This window comes from Mus caroli, chromosome 14, assembly GCF_900094665.2.
Source record: "Mus caroli chromosome 14, CAROLI_EIJ_v1.1, whole genome shotgun sequence".
Classification (NCBI taxonomy): Eukaryota; Metazoa; Chordata; class Mammalia; order Rodentia; family Muridae; genus Mus; species Mus caroli.
Genome location: NC_034583.1, coordinates 57,062,422 through 57,082,895, shown reverse-complemented (window position 1 = coordinate 57,082,895; position 20,474 = coordinate 57,062,422). Strand labels below are relative to the sequence as shown.

The 20,474-nt window shown below is 47.5% G+C and overlaps 1 protein-coding gene across 1 annotated transcript in view; it reads left to right on the top strand.

The window, feature by feature from the left end:
* Scara3 (scavenger receptor class A member 3) overlaps positions 1–17,863 on the top strand; it is a 32,864-nt gene extending 15,001 nt beyond the window's left edge. The window contains exons 3-6 of the mRNA XM_021181983.2: positions 647–766; positions 3,997–4,095; positions 5,334–6,377; positions 16,062–17,863. Coding sequence (XP_021037642.1) covers positions 647–766; positions 3,997–4,095; positions 5,334–6,377; positions 16,062–16,513 — 1,715 coding nt within the window. The 3' untranslated portion in view covers positions 16,514–17,863. The remainder of the gene's footprint in view (positions 1–646; positions 767–3,996; positions 4,096–5,333; positions 6,378–16,061) is intronic.
* Positions 17,864–20,474: the final 2,611 nt, after the last annotated feature.

The window sequence follows — 20,474 nt, the reverse complement described above, 5'->3', positions numbered from 1 at the left end:
AGAGGAGAGGAGAGGAGAGAAGAGAAGAGAAGAGAAGAGAAGAGAAGAGAAGAGAAGAGAAGAGAAGAGAAGAGAAAAGAAAAGAAAAGAAAAGAAAAGAAAAGAAAAGAAAAGAAAAAAGAAAAGTCCTTACCAACTCCTGGCAAGTCTGGGGCTGAGGAAGTCCCCAGGAGTGAGACTTTAAACCTTAAAACTGAACCTCTATGTAAAGCACGAATTGCCCCTATTGAGGAACTCTCATGGCAGGAGAGTTTCAGTGCTATAACTGAGAAGGTCATGGGCAAACTGGGTTGTGTTGAGCACACACTACAACATGGTATTGTTCAGGGGGTGAGCAGGCTGCTGGACTTGTGGGTCATTGGTAGGGCCACTGTAGAGAGGGAAGGCATCTTCTTCCTACTCTGCGGGCTGAATAAAGAGATTGCCGAGAAAGAATGACTGGTGAGGAGGAGTGAGATGGTTTCTGTCTCCTCTATTCCAGAAAGTTCTAGAAACTCTGCCTAGGCGGCAGAACAAGTAAGGAATACAAGAAGAAAAGTCCCCCGTGAGCCCGGCTTGAGAAGTGACAAGGCAGGACATAGAATTGAGCATTCCATCCCGTCCTCTTCACTGACCCAAGCCACTGCCATCTTCTTGTCCTCCACAGGCCGGGCAGGAACCCGCTGCAACCGCTGCCAAAAGAACCTATCTTTGCACACATCAGTGCGGATTTTGTACCTCTTCCTCGCTCTGCTCCTGGTGGCCGTGGCTGTGCTGGCCTCTCTGGGTGAGTTAAGAGTTCTCTGGTCCTGGCTGCAGGGGGATAGCTGATTAGGTTTCTATACCAAAAACACCCTCACAGGGAAAAGCACTCCACCTCTGTCACCTGTCACACTGACTAGCATCTTCTTGGCTTAGAAACCATTTTGGCTAATCCACTAAAAGATTAGACCTGCTTCTTACATCTGGTTAAGATTTAGCTCGAAGAGACAGGTGGTGGTGGTACATGTCCTTAATCCCAGTACTCAGAGGTTGGGTGGGGGTACAGAAGTTGGTGGATCTCTCTGAGTTCAAGACCAGCCTGGTCTACAAAGCAAGCTCTAGAATACCCAGGATTATACCAAGAAACCCTGTCTCAAATAAACAAACAAAGTTAGCTGTGTGGCTTTGAATAGAAGAAAATAACCAGATGAGTTTGGCAGGTCTGTGATGGAAATCATGTGGAAGTTTTCACAACTACTGGTGCCCATTCCTATTCCCAGGGTAAGAGAGTGAACCCTGCAACTTTCAGCTCTCCAGGCGAATCTATTGTATAGCCCTGGTTGTGACTACAGGATCAGGTAGCTCCTAAGACCTTGCATGGTCTCTGTGTATCATTCAAGCTGAGGTTGAGTACCACCTGCATCAAGATCACCTTCAGAATTCAATAACATGTAAATTCCCAGGTTTACTAAGATCTGTAAAATCAGAGTCCTGCAGGTGAGGCCAGGCGAACCGAGTTTCAGTGCTTCTCATGCACAGTGCAGTAGGTATGACCAAGGTGCTGGTGTTTGGACAGGCTCAGATAGCTCCTACCTTCTAGACTCTAAGAGTTCAAGATGAGTTGTCTAAAATTGGTCTGGTCACATTCATGCTGAGATCTGTCTATTCTAACCTGCTTGATACCAAAGAGAAGGCTTGGGGTAGGGAGAAACAATGGAGGCCTGAGCAACGTTCACCAGGGTACAGACTCTGAGGGCGAACACCCTCCTGGAGAGGCAGTTGGTTCTGCTCCTGGTTGAGGATATTTGGGAACCACACCCCTGGCTGTATTAATCATGTTTCTTTTTGCTATGGCAAGAAGAAATTTAAGGAACTCGTTGTGGCTTCTTGTTTGAGAACAGTCCATCGTGGTGGGCTAGGCAGAGTAAGTAGCAGGAGATAGCAAGATACATAGCCTCTTCAGTCAGGGCCCAACTAGAAAAATCTCAAGGCCTACTCCAGTGACCCACTATGGCCAGCGAGGTTCCGCCTCTAAAAGGCATGCCTTCCACAACAGCACCATAGCTACCAACCAAGTGCTCAAAACCGTGAGCCAATAGGGGACATTTCACACAGAAACCATAGCAAGACGAGAAGACAAGGTAAATTAGGGCAATGCCTAAACAAAAAAATTAATGTATAATTACAAGACATGAAATGTACGTTGAATAGGGAGAATTGCATGGCATGAGCCCTTGGCTGAGTAGACATAACAAGACATTAGACTCAAAATAACAACTATCAGGTCTTTCTATGTCTTTTCCTTTATGTATGTACTCTCAAATGAGAGAAGGCTCAAACAAAATAACTATTGCCAACTGTAAAGTGCTCCCCAACCCAACAATATGTGAGATTGTCTTTGGGCTCTCTCAAACATGTTACCGTTCCTAATTAATTTGATCTCTTGACAGATCTGAGATACAAAATGTTCACTAGAAGCCTGGGGATTCTAAATCACTTGAAGGCATAATGGTTTGGAGGTGCTAAGAATACTACCTCCATGTTTTCCTTTGGTAGATGGCTCTTCTTTCTGGAAAGGTTCATTAGCCTGCCAAAGTCACCCAACAGACTTTGTATCAATCATTCGCTTTGGGCAATTATAATTCCATTCTGCCAGATGTGGCCTTCAGAGGATCTGTGTCAGTCATCAATCCAACCTGTAACCTCTCACCACTGCCAGGGCCAGCCACGCCTCTGCTGGATAAACCAAGATACCCTGCTTCTGATGCAGCATGCCCTAAACCCTGCTGACACAACAGCTTCTTCAGGGCCCCCAGCTGAAGTGAACTGGGAGGGAGCATGAGCTTCTCTAGAGGAAACTTGGTACCAAAGATTTATACAGATCAAAGGGTTGTGACTCAAGAGTTTATCCCAAGGAAAAATGCATGTCCTCAAACCATCACAGCTAGGGTTATTTCTAAGTTGGAGTACCGGTCATATCTACATGTCAGACTTTGTTTATAAGCTTAAGAGAGGAGGCACCTTGTGTGTCCTCAGTGAGAGAGGATTTTTTTTTTTAATATTCCTGATGTACTCCCATACAGAGCGTGGTGCAGACACCAAAGCTCATGATTTTAAAGAGACATTTAAGCCTTAGTAGAAAAATGTTCCTGAAAACCAACCTAGATACCCAACCACAGAAGAACGGGTAAAGAAAATGTGGTATGTGTTTACACAATGGAATTTCTTTAACCATGAAGAAGAGGATATGATATTTGCTGGAAAATAAATAAGCACAAATATTATATTTTTCTCTAATTTATGGTTTCTAGATTGTATAGAGAGATATAAAATCTCACATATATATAGGACATGAAAGGAGAAATAAAACCGCGTGGGGAACCAAGTGTGGAGGGAGGAAGCGGGGCTTGGGAAGGGAGGCCAATGATGGATATACACTGTATCCTTCTATGGAAATGTCTGTGTATAACACAGTGCCATGCATAGTGAATACACATACTGAAATATTTCTCAATTTATTTTAAAGTTAAAAAATATCTCCTTCCAAAGAAAGAATAAGAAGATGGTAGGGAGAAGAAAATGCCCATGGTACCATGCCTCTAAGAGGAAATAGCTGGATGGTCAGGGTAACACAGTTTTGCATTTTATTTTCTAAAGTATGTGTCTATGTAACTGTTAAGTGACGATCCATGGACTCATGACTAGAAGAAGCAGCTAGTTGAAGGTGTTGATGTCAGTGAGCGCTCTCTGGGTAATGGAATTAAGAATAATTTTATTTGTACATTTGTGAATTTTTACTATCCTAACTTAGGAGGAGGTCTTGTTTCTAAAACCCAGGTTGAGAGGTGAATTATGATTCTTGTGAAGGGACATGCTGAACGCAGGCAGTAAGGAGCATCTTGGCTTGGCCATTAGGGAGCCTTTCTCCTAGGAGAGGTATGGACAGTTTCAGTGGCAGACCAATGAAAATGATCTCACCAGTGGAGGCTACTTCCGAACCTTGACCCCAATCCGGTGTCTCTTCTGTTTCCTCAGTTTTTAGAAAGGTGGACTCTCTCTCAGAAGATATCTCCTTGGCCCAGTCCATCTATAATAAGAAGCTTGTGTCAATGCAAGAAAATCTTCAAGGACTAGGTAAGATTCTAGTGTTCAGAAGCACACAGGACCCTCTATCCCTTATTATCCAGAGATGGACAGGTACTGCCTACTTCCTAAGACCAGGCAATGATTCACACTTCCCTCTCTGGCTGAGCATTGTCCATCGAGGAGGGCTGGGATGCTGGGAGGCCACAAGGCCTGGGGCAGAGTTTTCCATATGAGCTGTTGATCTAGTGAGAGACCAGAGTCAGAGAAGGAAAGTAAGTATGGTCCATTCGCAAAAATCATCATATGTCTCAAATGAGTTTTAAGACCGTGCAAAGCCTCCTGATGTGAGCCCATTTCAAGCCACTGCCTTAAGCCACTGCATAGTTCACAATGGTCTCTAGCTTCTGCCCCAATGAGGAACATTCTAAGAGAGAGTGAGGCCATCAGAAGGGGCCATCACAGAGGTGGGGCTAAAGGTCACTTTCTCTGTTGCAAATAGTGTTGGCTTGACTCCTAATAACAGACGTCTATTTGGCAAGCTAATTCTCTATGTAAGTCCTCAGGAGTCAAAAGGAAATATAGTCCGCAGGGCCACCTTCCCCACAAGTATATTATGAGATATCAATCAAGACAACAGATATTAAAATGTGTACAGAATTTTTAAATGAGTGTACAATGAGGTTCTTGGCCCCCTCAGAACAGTTAGTTACTAAGATCTGTAATCTTGAGAATGCAGTGATGCTGAGGGACAAATATCCAAAATCTCGCATTTCTATTACGGAATAAAGATGGAATTCCGCAGGGGTGGTGAGGTTTTTCTCAGGGGTGGAGAGGGATATCCATAGCAGGAAAGTGAGCACAGTCCAGAAGCCACTTGCCAGCTCCTTGGGCCTACATTTCAAGAAGTATCTCTGGGGTGAGGGAGATATAACTCAGCCATGTAAGCATTGTGACCTGAGCTGAGTTCCCTAGAACACATATGGAAAAGGTGGGTGTGGTAACAGGAGCTTGTGATCCCAGTGCCCAGGGTGGTGGAAACGGGCGGATTCTAGAGTTCACTTACCAGTCAGCCTAGACTGATTGACAAGCTCCAGGCCAGCAAGAGGATGGGTCTCAAAACTCAAGATAAACAACACCAAAGGTTGTCCTCAGGCCTCCATGCACGAGAACATATGCATTCACACTTAGAAACATGTAGACACACACACACACACACACACACACACACACATACACACCACCTTTGTCCCATTTAACTGAAAATGTTGTCCCCTTTTCTCCTGAAGACCCAAAAGCCCTGATCAATTGTTCCTTTTGCCGTGAGGCTGAGCAGCTGGGGCAAGAGATCAGGAAGGTCCAGGAGGAGCTGGAGGGGCTTCAGAAGATGCTGCTAGCCCAGGAGGTCCAGCTGGACCAGACCTCCCAGACCCATGAGCTGCTCTCCACCAGAAGCAGTCAAATCTCCCAGGAGATGGGCAGTTGTTCCTTCTCCATTCACCAGGTCAATCAGTCCCTGGGACTCTTCCTGGCACAGGTGAGGGGCTGGCAGGCCACCACAGCAGGCATGGACATCACCCTGAAGGACCTCACCCAGGAGTGCTATGATGTCAAAGCTGCTGTACACCAGATCAACTTCACAGTGGGCCAGACTGCTGAGTGGATCCATGGGATCCAAAGGAAGACAGACGAGGAGACCCTGACCCTACAGAAGATAGTCACTGACTGGCAGAACTACACCAGACTCTTTGGGGGTCTGCGAACCACCTCTGCCAAGACTGGTGAAATAGTCAAGACCATTCAGACCACCCTGGGGGCCTCCTCGCAGCGCATTAGCCAGAATTCTGAGAGCATGCATGATCTGGTTCTGCAGGTCATGGGCCTACAGCTACAGCTGGACAACATCTCTTCCTTTTTGGATGACCATGAGGAGAACATGCATGACCTCCAATACCACACCCGATATGCCCAGAATCGCACAGTGGAAAGGTTCGAGTCTCTGGAAGGACGTATGGCTTCTCACGAGATTGAAATTGGCACTATCTTCACCAATATCAATGCCACCGACAACCACGTGCACAGCATGCTCAAGTACCTGGATGACGTGCGGCTGTCTTGCACACTGGGCTTCCACACCCATGCTGAAGAGCTCTACTACCTGAATAAATCCGTCTCCCTCATGCTGGGCACCACAGATCTGCTCAGGGAGCGCTTCAGTCTGCTCAGTGCTCGGTTAGACTTCAATGTCCGAAACCTCTCCATGATCATGGAGGAAATGAAGGCTGTGGACACACACCACGGAGAAATCCTTCGCAATGTCACCATCATCCGAGGTAAGAGGGGGGCTGGGCAGACCTCTCCAGGGACTCTGGTTAATGTTGAATGCAAGAGTATCTGATGTTAGGGAAATCTCCAAGAGTGTGTCCATTAGATAGAGGATGCTAGAAAGAAGATGCTAGATAGGAAAATAGATCGCCAAAATCATCCTTTAACCAATTCCCAGGGCAGCAGGCAACTCTAAGAAATGCCTTTGAGGATTTGGAGCGATGGCTCAGTGGTTAAACTACATGCTGCTCTTCCAGAGGCCCCGGTTCAGTTCCCTGCACCACATAAAGAGGCTGACACTTGTCATGCTAACTTCACGGGATCCAAAGCCCTCTTCTGGACTCCACAGGTACATGCACACATGTGCTATACACAAATAAAAATAAATAATTTTTAGTGTTTAAGAAATTCTGCCTTTGAGAGCTAAGCTTAGTGGTGCACACCTGTAATTCCAACACTTAGGAAGCTGCTGAGGCAGGAGAATTATCATGAACTCAAGGCCAGCTTGGGCTATGCAGTAAGTCAGAGATAAAAGGCAAAAGTCTCATCTCGACAAAATGAACAAATTAAAGAAGAAAGGAAGGGGAGGGAGGCAGCGAGGTTCTTGTAGACCTCTTAGTGCAGGTGATCTGGTTTCTAACTTTGCCTTTCATAGAAAATTCTGTTTTATCCATGGCTTTCTTTTAGTCTTCATAGGCAAGTTTGCAGACTTTGTCTTTTTGAAATCATCTAAGCTCACTTTCTCCTTTCCTGCCCCCTCATTAATGCTTTTGTCTGCCTGTCCAACTATCTGTCATTCATAGACTGATCACCCTAATGGGTTCTTCTTCTATATTCTATGTCTCCCTAAGTTCTTTTGCTCACCAGAATTCTACAAAACAAACAAACAAACAAAGCCAGACCTAGTAGAATGGAGGTATATAAATGATAGCCAAATGATAGATAGATAGATAGATAGATAGATAGATAGATAGATAGATAGATAGATAGATAGATAGATGATAGATTAGAGAGAGAGAGAGAGATACAGAGATACAGAGATACAGAGATAGGTACATAGATATCATAAGGAATTGGTTTATATGACTATGAAGACTGGCAAGTCCAAGATCTGTAGAGATAGTACCCCGATGAGAAGAATATCAGGCAGGAAGGATTCTCTTATTCAGGAGAGTGTGAGTTTTATGTTTTATTCTGGCCTGCAGCCTCTTAGATGAGGATAACCCTGCATTAGGGAGGATACTTTGCTACGTTCAGTCTACCAATCCGTATGTCAACTTCAACCAAAATCACCCTCATGGAAACACTCAGAGTGAAGCTTGGTCAATTACCTAGGCGCCTCGTGACTCCTTAAAGCTGATACATAAAATTAAGCATTGTGAATCTACGCCTTGCCAGCATGTTGCCCACACACACTTTCTTGGTCGCCACGCTTAATCTCCAAATGATGTTGGTAGTAGAGGTCATGTTTCGAGCTCCCACACAACACACAGAATTATCCTGTGTAAAATCAAAGTGCACGTACTAAAATTTCCCACAGAAGGGGGTTATAGGACAATTTTCACTCTCCTCCTTTCTCAGAACTCAAATACTGTGAGGTCAATGTAGTCCATGTGTCCTATGCTTTGACAGATAGATGACAAAGGATCTGGTTATGGTGGCAAGGAGGACATGCTCGTGACAATGCAGACCTTTAATTTGTCATCAATCTAGTGGTCATAGCTAGGACTTATAACACTATCTTCCACTTCCTGTTCCAAGTCCCCTTTGCCCTCAGCCAGCATTCCTGTGGCTCATGGCTACTCCTGGTTGGATAACTGGAAACCTTCATCTTTGAGGCTTCCAGGCTATTTGAATTGATGCTTCGATTGGGTGCACACGTTTCCTAGTGATCTTGGCCATGTGAGCAAGCTCACCATTTCCCTTCTTTCTTTCCTCCCTCTTGACCCAGAGTCATAGGAGCCCCTAAGTGGCCCTGTGATGATCTTTAACCTCTTGTTCAACTGAGTCGCCACTGTGTCTTTGCTGAAGGCATTTTTCCTCTTGGATCTTCTAACCTAGCAGAACACAAAGCAGCAGCAATATGCAAGCGTTTTGCTGGTGGGTCACTAGGCAAAACTGTGATCAGTACTTTCCTATGATCTTTCTTTGAATCCCAAATCCTGATGACAATAATGTCTTTTAGGCCCTATGCTGTCACAGCATGGGAAAGAGGTCTGAAGTCCACTCTAGCCAGTCTCCTTCAGCCTTTGCGTCCTCTGTAGTACCCAAGGCTTGGCCCTTCCCGGTTCATTTCCTTGGGCCACCTTTGGTCTTGGAGCCTACCTCACTGATACTCTGCTCCTTTTTGGCCACCAGTCCTAAGCCTACGTTGACTTCTCTTGATGCCACAGTGTGTTCGTGTTTCCACCAGAGACCATTTTTCTTCACTCCGGGCTGACCAGGTCGAAGAGGAAGGGTCCTCTTTGCTTGTTGGTGTGCTTTACTTTTGCAATGAAGCTAGACACTGAGAATGTCTATGGGAGCCAAACCTTTGCCACTGTATTTCACCAAAATGACGCGTCTGTGTGGCCTCTAGGGTTCTGTGCTTCAGAGATGGTTCTTATGGCGCATATTCTGCCAACTGAGTGGTGGTGTTGACTTCACTCTGAGAACAAAGGCGATCCCAAGCTTCTCACGTGCCAGCCCATTTGCACACACAGATTTGTGGTGCTTCATAATAAGCCTTGGGCAGTACCCCACCCCCACCCCCACCCCCTACTTATCGGCAGTTTTGAGTTCTGTGCTTTCCACGCCACGACTCACACGCTTAACAAGAGCACATGAGTGTTCAGTCTCTTGTACACTAGAGACTGAAAATCCTGGGGGCTGGAGAAATGTTTTGTGGGTAAAGTGCTTGCTGCATAGACACAAGCACCTGAAATCCATTCTTGTATTCATATAAATGCATTAGTGTATACCTGTCATCCCAGCACTGGGGAGGTGGAAACAAGAGGACCCCTGGCTCACGGGGCAGCCAGTCTACCTAAAAGGTGGTGAGCTCCTCGTGCAGTAAGAGAACCTATTTCCAAAGCATATACTGGAGATCCACTGAGAAAGATACCTGACACTGACCTCTGACCAATGACATGTACATATGCCCATACATCATGCATCCACACATTCTCTCCTCTCCTTCCCTCCCCCTGCCCTACTTCAGTTCTTCAAAACGTGTCCCCTGTCCCCTGTAAAAGGAGGTGCTCAGAGCAGGAGCTTGCAGACATCACAGGCATTTCTACATAGAATCTGTTTCATTATTGGGCAAGGGATGGAGATGGAGGAGACAGAACCTGGAGGAATTCTTGGACATCGACATTTTGCCACTGCCTTGATCATAACAGAGTTCTTACACAGAACCTCATCTTCAGCACGGTGGGACATCGGCTTGAGTTCATGGGACCCTCAGTTCAACATCTTCATGTTTCTGCTGCCCCTGGGCACATTTTCTCTTTGATATAGATTGGTGAAGTGGGGTAGGGGAGAACGTGTTTAATTGCTGTTTGATTTTATGTTTATACAACAAAGCCAAGCACTGATTGTTTCTGTGGGAACTGAAAGTCTCCTGTACCATTTCAGTGAGAAGATGCCATGTGTGTGGCCTCTGAGGTACACTTTTAAGTTATGTCTGTTGGCCAGCACTCCTCCTGATCTTTAAGTCACCACGTGCACAGCTTCTCTTATCTGAAAGAAACTTTCCAGGTAAATTGAACACCTCATCCAAAAGGGAACTTGTCACCCACACTCAGACATTCGCTGAGGCTCTGAAACTGTAGCAGCAGTGAAGGATTGCCTGACTGGTGTGGAGCTGATGGCAGAAGGACACAGGGAGAGAGATGGTAGTAACACAGGCAGTGAGGAGGCTTGCCCAGTACCTACTGAAGGGAAGGAATCTGGGTTATAATTTGCTCTGGGACTTCAGGCAGAATTGTTTCATCTCTGCATCTGTGCTCTGTCATCTGTAAATGAAAGGGTAGGACCAGCCCCTTCTAGACCCAATTCCAAGCCTCCATTTACGAGACAGAAATCCTGTGGTGTATTCATGCTGGTTATACCTCTCTCAGAATCTTTATCTCTTCCTAGTCTCTGGGATAATTCTTATGTCTGTGGTAGACAATGTCTGTGCTAGACAGTGTCTCTGCTAGGACTATCCTTTGAGAATTAGAAGCAAAGAAATCACTACTCGTTATCTGAGGGATGGGTGCGGCTCTTCGTCACTTTCAACTCTGTCGCGTCACCCACCGTGTTCTACTTTAATTTCTGTTGCTGTGATGAAAAGCAACTTAAGAAGGAAAAGGCGTAGTCAACTTTCAATTCCAGATTACAGCTCATCACTGAGGGGAAGTCGAGGTAGGAACTCAAGCAGCTTGTCACATCCCACCAACAGCCAAGAGCAGAGAGAAGCGAATCCATGCAGGCGCACTTGCTTAATTGCTTGTCCACTCTCAGCTAGGTTTCTCCTCTCTAATACTGTTCAGGGACCCCTGCTAGGGAATGGTGCTGCCCACAAGGGACTCTATCTTCCTACATCAATTAACAATCCAAACAATCCCCTGTATACATACCCCCAGACCATCCTGATCTAGATAATTCCTTATTAAAACTCTCTTTAGAGGCAACTCTAGATTGTATCTCATTGACAATTAAAACTGACCGGCATAAACAAGATCATTAATACCTGCCCTGCCTATACCACAAGGGTAGTTGTGAGGATCAGTGCCAGCAATTATGTCAACCTAAGAAGGCTATGTTAACCAAAGGCATCCTTACAAAGTGAAGTTATTGATGACATAGGCTCCTTGTCCTCTTCACGGATGTCTAACAGTTCACTGCAAGGCACTCTTGAAGTGTTTGCTCAGTGAATGAATAAATGAAAGTTTGAACAGAGGGAGGATGCCGAGTGTGCAGAGGAACCATGCAGACTTGTTCCATAAGTACCACCTGCTATATCCTGCTGTGACCTATAAGGATTCAGAAGTTGACATGCTAAGAAGGGAACAGGAAGGTTGGCAAGATGACTCAGCAGGCTAAGGTGCCTGCTGTTGCCAGATCTGATAACTGGAGTTCAACTGCTAGGACCTGAAAGAAAGGAAGAGAAACTGATTCCAGCAGTTGTCCTCTGACCTCCAACCCCATGCTCACACACATAATGCAAGCACTACACTATACACTGGAATAAATAAATAGATTTATAGATGATAGATGCATAGATAGATACATGGATAGGTATATACATAGATACAAACATACATGATAGATAAATAGATATGTAGATAGATACATACATAGATAGATACATAGATAGGTAGATGAATACATACATGATAAATAAATAGATACATAGATGGTTGATAGACAATTTTTTAAAGAAAGGACAGACTGTCCTGCTCTGTTTGGCACAGGGGTTTTTTATGCAGTTGGCAGTGAAGAGGCACCAGTAGCCGTGAGTACCATTTTTTGTCTTTTGGCCAGCCTTGTAAAGCTGCTTAGAGTTGTCTCCAGTGCCCTGGCTGTACTCTTCCATTTCCCAGTCTCTCTATATGGAACAATCACTCCCCACGGTACCTTGAGAGGAAAAGCAACTGGCATCAGGGACCCACTTCTCCTAGGATCTCAGAACTTGGCATCACTCCAGAGCTCCCGGGAAGATGCTCTGCCTCGTCTCTGAAAGTCCTCTTACCCTTGGTTGGCAGTGTAAGCTGTTTCACACCAGCCCATCCTCGACAGACACACAAGTCCGCCAGCATTTTCCCAATGTTCTTTGGATGATCATAGCTACAACTGAGACTCCCTGGCTGAGAACAATGAAGACATTGAATAGATAAAAAGAGGTGGGAGAGATCAAGTCCAGCTACCGAACACGCTAATGCCAGAGTTGGCATTCCAACCTGGGTCTCAGGGTTTAAGACAGGGCATCTTCCACTGGGCTAGACACTCAAGGAATATCTCTTGTATTTCTAGTTCCTTCTGTCTTAGTAAGTGGACTATGGGAGGCACCATGGACCCCTCTTACCAATGGCTCACTATACCGAGGATGGGTAGCAGCATGCCTTAAGATACTGGATTTTTCTGGCCACTCCCATTTCTTTCATCTTCCCTAATCCTTGGTATGGACCACAGAACCACCACCCACTCTACTTACCTCAGACATGCAGTCAGTTGTGGTTACTTCCTAATGGGCCCAAGAGCCTAATTACAGTCTGTAGCATCCTGAATAATGACCGGCCTCCCTGGAACTCCTTACCTCAATCACCATGCTGGTGTTTGCTTCTTAGCTGCTCAGAGCAGTTTTGAGCCTTCCTCTTCTCTGCTCTGTACTCTGCCCACACCAGTGTCTTATTGACAGGTATTGAAACCCCATCCTAGTGGGAACCTTGGTGTCAGCCTTGAGTCATCCCACTGTGCTAACTGCTGGTTGTTGACTTTGTCCCTGGATAGGCTGGGCTCCTCCAGCTCACAATTCTTAGGATCACCTGAGAATCTAAGAAAAGAACCTTTCAACCCTTCCCCCTTTTTAAATGTTAAGTACCAAGGATAGAATCCAGGACCTTGCACATGCTAGGCAAGAGCTGTTTCTTGAGACAGGGTCTTGTTATCTAGCTATCCAGACTCTATGTGGCCCAGGGTGGCCCAGAACTCCCAATCCTCCTGTCTTTGCTTCTCAAGTGCTCAGCTTACAGCCATCATGCCTGGCTCTCCCTACCCTTGATGGATCGCTCAGTGCTCTTCAGAGAAGGGTTCTAGAGTCCCACCCCTTCCCCAGACAGCTCCAAACTGGATGAAAGAGACCAGAAATCCATTTGGGGGGGTGCTAGGGGCAGAGGTGGTGTCTGTGGAGGGAAGCCTGGGAAAGAGGCCCATCATTTGTCCTCCGGATGATGCCTGGGATTCATCTGGGTCTTCAGGGCTGGAACAGCAGTGCTGGCCTTTCTCTTATACTCATGCTTGGGACAACCAAATGGGGGTATGACAAAGCTGAGACTTCTCTTCAAATGTCTGCCCTAAGCATTATGGGCACATACTCCCTTCCTAGAAAAGGAAGGCTCAGCTCTGTCCTGGAAAGTCCCAGGGAATGATTGGTGGTGTAGCAGGCACAGCAGACTTTTGGCTCTGCCTTTTCTCCTTTGCTGCTGGCATGGAGAGCCTAGATACCCTCACAGTGGTCGCTGTAATCCTCTGGGTTAAGGAAGAGGCTGTTTCCAGAAGACAGTGGCACTGGAGAAACCGGGCCCCAAGGAGAAAGCGGGTGTAGCAGATGCCCTGGGGGTGGGGCAGAGCACCCTTGTTATGATGAGATTTCTGAGAGGGGGCATGATGTGCAGTCACTCCCACCTGAAGTCAAAAAGAGTAGAGAACCAGGGGACTTGGAGAAGACTCTTGGACAGCCTCTATTCCTGTGGCGGGTGGAGGAAGAATCCAAAGAAGCAGGAACAGGCAAAGAGGCATGAAGCAAGTACCCACCTTGTCCCAGGGATGGGGTGGGGTTCAGGACAAGGGGCCGTAGAGCCACAGGGCTCTTTGACACTCAGTTTTGCAATGTTAAATTAAGAACACCTTAAGCGGTACGTGTTTAAAATCAATTCAGCTGTATTACAGATGATATTTAGTAAGGCTCGGATTGCTCAGCATGGCTCCATCAGCCACACGGCTTTACAGGGCCTCTCCACTGTTGAATGGCCCTCTGCTTCTCCAAATCTCAGCTGGTCCAGATGCCAGGAGCAGAATAAGGACAGGCACTGTGAGTTTGCCAGTTCCCAGAGAGACCTGCCAGGCTGAGGGAGGGAGACCCAGTGTGGGCATCAGCTTGGGCCTGTGCTGGACTGGTAACTGCAATGAGGGACTCTCTGGGAATCAAAGGGCAGGCCACCCGTCTCTTGGTTTCTCTAATGCCAGGCTGCTACTATGACCCACCAGCTGTCCTCAGCCTAAAACCACCTCTGCTGGCATGCCACATGAGCTGAGGCGGAGCTGTGTCTCATGGCAGGCAGTGGCGGGAGCAGACTGGAAGGTTTTTATTGGCTCTGGTGGGGCTGACTGGTCAGGCTCTGGTTTCCAGGTTGGGTTATAATAGATATTCACTGACCTGGTTCCACTGCCACATAGAGACATTTTGAGAAGGAGATGCGGGGAACAGCAGAGGGTAAGCAGCGTGGGGCAGCAGGTCCCATTAGCAAGCATGAAGGTGACCCAGGGCCACAGAGTAAGAGTCTGGGAACTTAGAGAGCTCTCAGGTTTCAACACTCATCATCCCCTTCCTCAAAGACCCCCGCTCAGTTCTAGTCTCCATTTGAGAAGTCCTTAGAATTGCTCAGGTGCACGTGTGCCAAAAAGACCCAAGGGATCCACCATCCCCCATCCGGGACTAGGCACGGACCATCATGCCCAGCTTTTTCACACAAACCCTAGGGATCGAACTCAGATCCTTCAAACAGCAAGCATTTTTACCAACCAGACTCCTCCCCAGCCTACCAATGGGATTTAGCTTAAAACCTTTTGACATTGCAAAAGGGTCTGAGGTGTCAGCTCAGTTCTTGTGGAGATCTGAGCCAGGCTCTGGGACTCACAGTTCCCATCACCCTCCCCCCGTCCCCCGCCCCCCCAGAGACCACAGGACAAAACCAGGTCCGCACCAAGCCTTGCCTCCACACTGGTGAGAGCTCTTTTCTCCACAACCTTTGCCCTCATCTCAGATCATGCTGTCGCTATGTGTGCATTCTGCACACACACCCCGACAGAGGGGCAGCCACTGTCTGCCACGTGCCCTCAGGGTTGGTACTGATCTGAGAAGTGATGACTCTCAGCCTTACACAGATAGGAGGAAGGGAGGTCATTCAACTCCTGGTGCGGCCTCCATGCTGCAAGTCATGTCTCTTCCACACCATCATCATCAGGCCTAAAATAAAGTTTGAGAGCATGAGTAACGGCCTCTTCTAACAAACTCTGAGCTTTCCTGACTGCATGGCAGACTCTGTGTCCAGTGCTAAGATGATGAGAAATGGTCCTTGCTGTCTCTCCGGGACTCTGTGGTTTACCAGAGTCCATAGGATACACATCTATTGCTGGCTTTCACCATACTGATTTCTCTATGTGTCACCACACAGAGAGGCTCCAAAAGCAGCACCCTCAAAGGCTCATAGATGAGGCTGGAATTGGCAGAGCGGGCTTTCCGGAGAGATAGCCTTTCTTTGGGATGCTTCTGTGAGTTAAATCTCACCTTATTTTCTTCCCCTTATCCTCTGTGTCCCTGATTGCACACTCCTGATCCCAGTGGACCAACAGGTCACAGAATGTAGGACAGGGAGTAGATCTAGAAGGTCAGGATGCCTTGGGGGCACGATGGGAGCATCTGGGATTCCTGTGGCCTTTCCCCGGCAGAACCATGCCCTCAGTCCTGCTGGGTGTGTGTGAAGCTGCAGGAGTGCCTGGAGTCAGAAATGGGAGTGTTAACAAGCAGTATACCAGACCCAGTGCGAGACACTGATTCATTCTGTTGCATAGAATACACTGGTCTAACCCCCCACTTCGGCAACAGTAAAGCAATCACCAAAGGTGGCAGCTCTAAGCCAAGTGTCTGTCTAAACCTCAGCTACCCCTGTGCCCACTCTGCATACAGAAAGTCTTGAGAGTGACTCGTGTCTTCTTCTATCTGATCCTAGGTGTCCCCGGCCCTCCAGGACCAAGAGGACTCAAAGGAGATACAGGCGTGAAAGGACCTGTTGGTAGCAGAGGACCTAAAGGGGATCCTGGAAATCTGGGACCCCCAGGACCTCAGGGTCCTCAGGGGCAGCCTGGGGAGCCAGGACCTGTGGGAGAAAGAGGGCCAGCTGGCCCCCGAGGCTTTCCAGGCCTCAAAGGCTCAAAGGGCAGCTTTGGCACTGGAGGACCAAGGGGGCAGCCAGGCCCCAAGGGGGATGTGGGGCCCCTAGGGCCAGAAGGGCCCCCAGGGTCTCCAGGACCTTCAGGGCCTCAGGGAAAGCCAGGGATTTCAGGAAAGACAGGGTCACCAGGCCAGCGAGGGGCCACAGGGCCTAAGGGTGAACCAGGCATCCAGGGTCCCCCTGGACTACCTGGACCTCCAGGTCCACCAGGGAACCAGAGCCCCTACTGAAAAAAGTCTTTGGCCTGATGCTGTCATGCAGATTGGAGAGGTGAGGGTCAGAGAAAGCAGCCAGAAGGGCTTACTATCTACAATCATTGTTCTTTGATCCTAATATGAGGGTGTCTCTTAGAGCTGACTGCATAGCCTTAAGCTTCCCAATAATGACTGTACCATAGGAAAACAGCTCACCTCCCCCTACTTTTTTCTGCTGACTAAAGGGGGGTCTATTGGGTTTCTATGGCTGGATAGAAGGAAAGGCTGTGAGAGCCTGCTGGTGGGGGGAAGGGATAGCTACCTGGGAAAGAATGTCTTAGATCTCTTGGATGGTAACTAGTCTGGTCTCTGCAATGACTTAACACCCATGCGAGCCAGGTCTTGAAGAGAAAAAAAAATCCAGGGAAACTTTTGGGGCATTATAGATGAAAGTCCAGGGATAGCAGCCTCCCCTCTTCACCCCTCCCCTGACACATAACAGTCATGGTAGAATCATGTGGAGCTGCCTTGACCCACACAGGGCAAGAGAAGTCTGCCTGGCTGGCATTCCCAGGCCTTGTGCATGGATGCTGACCCTGACAAGTTCAGAGAGTTTTTATTCACACGTCCAGAAAATTCCTCTCTTCAGTCTTACCTCTGCATCTCAAGAGTGGCCTGGAAGAAACCCAAGCAGAGTTTCATCGGCAGGTCAAGAACCTACAGGTCCCAGAGCACTCTGCTTGACTGCTATCCAGCTCCCAGGAAGACCACAGGGCTGGAGGTAGAAGGACATATCAGGGGAAAACTCCCCTCTCCAAAGCCACCACTTGTTCAACCTACTTTGCCTTGTCTTATTCCCAGTAATAGCCAAGGAGGAAGAAGCTGGTAACATGGCAGCTCTTGCCTCCTCCTCTTGGTTGACCTGACACAGATGCACAATGACCTCACCCCACAATGACCTAAGATGGCTGGAGTTCTTTCCCACATGAACAGCAAGCTGGACCAGGCATGCGAAAGGCTGAACATGCACAAGGAACCTTTGATGTTACTTCTTGTCTTTCATGAACTTCTTGAATACACTGGCAGAAAGGGATGCTGGGAAAAGCCTGCATTGCCTTGACTCACTTTGTAGAGCTACCCTGCTCCTTCATACTCCAGCAGACTCAAACACTCCTGGGCAGAGGCTGGAGCTGTGTCCTCCCTTGCCCTGCCTCAGAGACCTGTCTTCTTCTTCCTGTTCAAAGGCTCTGTGCTACTCTCTTTATCAATATCAGTGTGCAACTGGCTTGCACGACCCATCTACCCCTGCTGTATAATTGTCCTGTCTACATATGAAAATATCATGCAACACAATATCACTGACCCAGTAAAGAGCTGTTTCCAGTAGGGATGTGTCTTCTAGTGTTTGTACCCAACCTGAAGATGTGACCTCTTCAGGGAGCCATTTCATGTTGACCTTCAGAAATGTATCCCTGTCAAGGGTTCTATTGCAGAATCTGAGAATTGAGAGGTCTTCTTGGAGTTCCTAGTGGTTGGCAGTGAAGCCCAAAGAAAAGTCTGAGGAATTACCCTAATGGCAAGGCCAAGCTGGAAAAGCCACAGCTGGACCCTGTAGCTATTGGCTAAAATGAAAGTGGAAAATAGAACAGGCCCAGACCCTAGATGCTTCCTGATTCTACTTGTACTCTTTAAGTCAAAGAAACAGAACAGAAAGGAGGAAAAGACCAGGCTAGTCTTGCTCCAAGTGAGAAAGAACAGAGATCAACTTGGTTCCCTGGAAATCAGTCAGGGCCTGTTCTACTAGGGGTTTTAAGGGAGAGTGGGTTCATTTGCTAAGTCAAGCGTGACCTGGTACAAAGCCTGCTACTGGTTTGATGTGGGTGGGGTATGTTTGGATCAAGGGTGCTCAGGAGGAGTCAAAACGTAGAAGAACTGACCTGAGACTCCCACCTATGAGCCTTGCCCATCCATGTGGCACTGAGATATATCCTTCCCATGGCACCTGACATATGTGGGTCACTGATGTCACTGCTTATGGGCCACGAGAGTGAGCAAAGCCTAGAGCCCAATGTGGTCACTTTTCCTAGCAAAGGCAGACATGGCTATAGCCTTGCATAAAGCTAGGCAGGGAAAGGAGGAAGAAGTCTAGGGGAGCCAGGGGGTGGTAAGTCTCAGTAATAAGAACTCTGGGTGGAGAGGGCTAGTCTCAGTGATAAGTCAGGGCATGTTCAGAAGGGTGACACCCACGTAAGTAGCTCAAGGACAACAGGAAAGACATGTCAGTGTAGTCTCCTCACGCTCCTCGATTACTAGCAAACCTCCTGAGAACTTGAACTACTGGTTGCCACACTACTGGTAGGGGAAGAATTAGGCCAGGCCCTGGAGAAAGGAGAGCCCAAGAGAGAATATCAGCCAGTGTCTCAAAGTAAAAGTCTAGCAAAGCCAGATCTGGGGCCAATTCCAAGGGATGGGCTTAGGGGACAAAATGAGAGACAAGACATAGGAATTTAAAACAAAACAAAACAAAACAAAACAAAAATAAATAAATAAATGAAAACCAACTCGATCTAAACCATAAGAGCAAAGATACAAAAAGGTCCTAAGAGGACTGGGCTGTTATAAACCAACCCCTGACTGTGTGGCTTGAGGAACCACTTGATTTAAGGGCACAGATCAAAGTCAGGAACCACTGAGCCCATACATGCATTCACAGGGTCCCCTCCTGGAAGGGTACTGTGGGTAAGCTAGGGGCTATGGAACCAGAAGGCTATCTAATCCTATGATTACTGGGATAAGACATAAAACATTCCCTCCTCCAGATATCTGGCTGCTCTCTCATCTCTCCGTCTCTCAGTGGCTACTTTTTTCTCTAAACCTGTCTCCTTTCCCTGACCAACATCTTCTGTTTTCACGAGGCCCAACAGAACAGGACTAAGATTGGCCACCCATGGGCCTTGCCCTTCAGCTATAATTCCTAGGTTCTAGGTGAAAGCCCCATTGCTGACCCCTTGAGTTAAGGGTTTACCTGACCCAAAGAGCTGTATCAGCAGATAGGTGGAGGGAGGGAGCAGGGCTGAGTGACAACAGAATTTGCAGAGTGAGATGAACTATAGGCAAGCTAGCAGCCAACTCCAGCAGGTACTGGAGTAACAGGACAGCGTTGCATGGCTTTATCTGAGAAGCTCACGTCTGCTCCCCATGCTGAGACAGACTTGGGCATGCTGTTTAACCACTCTCTCATTTCCTCCCACGAGATTGCTGGGGAGATCTTCTGGCCAGTTACCCAGGGTATTTGGTCTGCTCAACTGCCACTAGAAAAACCTCGGATTGCATGGTTCCAATAACAGAAATGTGTTTTCTCACAGTTCAAGAGGCTGGGAAGGTTAAAATCAAGGTGGCAGCTCTTCCTGGTTTGCCACCATTGTACTGCATCCTCACATGGGAGCTAAGGACTTAAGCTTATCCAGTCTTAAGCCCAACCCTACGGCTTCAGTTAAGCTTAGTGATTTCCTGATAGTCACACTGAGGTGATGATGACAGCAACTGTCAGTCAATCAATCAGGGTACCCAGAAGCTGTCTGTCTGTCAGTCAGTCAGGGTACCCAGCAGTTGTTCCTCCAACGACGCCAGCCCTCACCCAGGTGGGGATCATCACACAGAATCTAAGCTTCATAAGCTTCATGGATGCTCGTCACTCTGCCAATGAACACTCAGAGCAGGCAGCCAGCATGCTTTCCTGCATTGTGAGAGGCTGGTCCTCCAGCTATTTCTTTCATCCCTCTGTCCCATGTTGTCAGTCAGAACCATACAGCCTAATCTAAGTGGGATTACTCATGAGATCTGGTGAGATGGCTGCTACTTGTCTGAGAGGAGGGTGGGCTACCTGACAGGGTTCGTCAGTGGACTGAGAGCTGGCAGGTCCTGCTCCAGCCCTGCTGGACCTTTCCTTCTAGTGGGACTGTAGGCCCAGAACTGGCCTCTTGGATCTTCAGGTTCT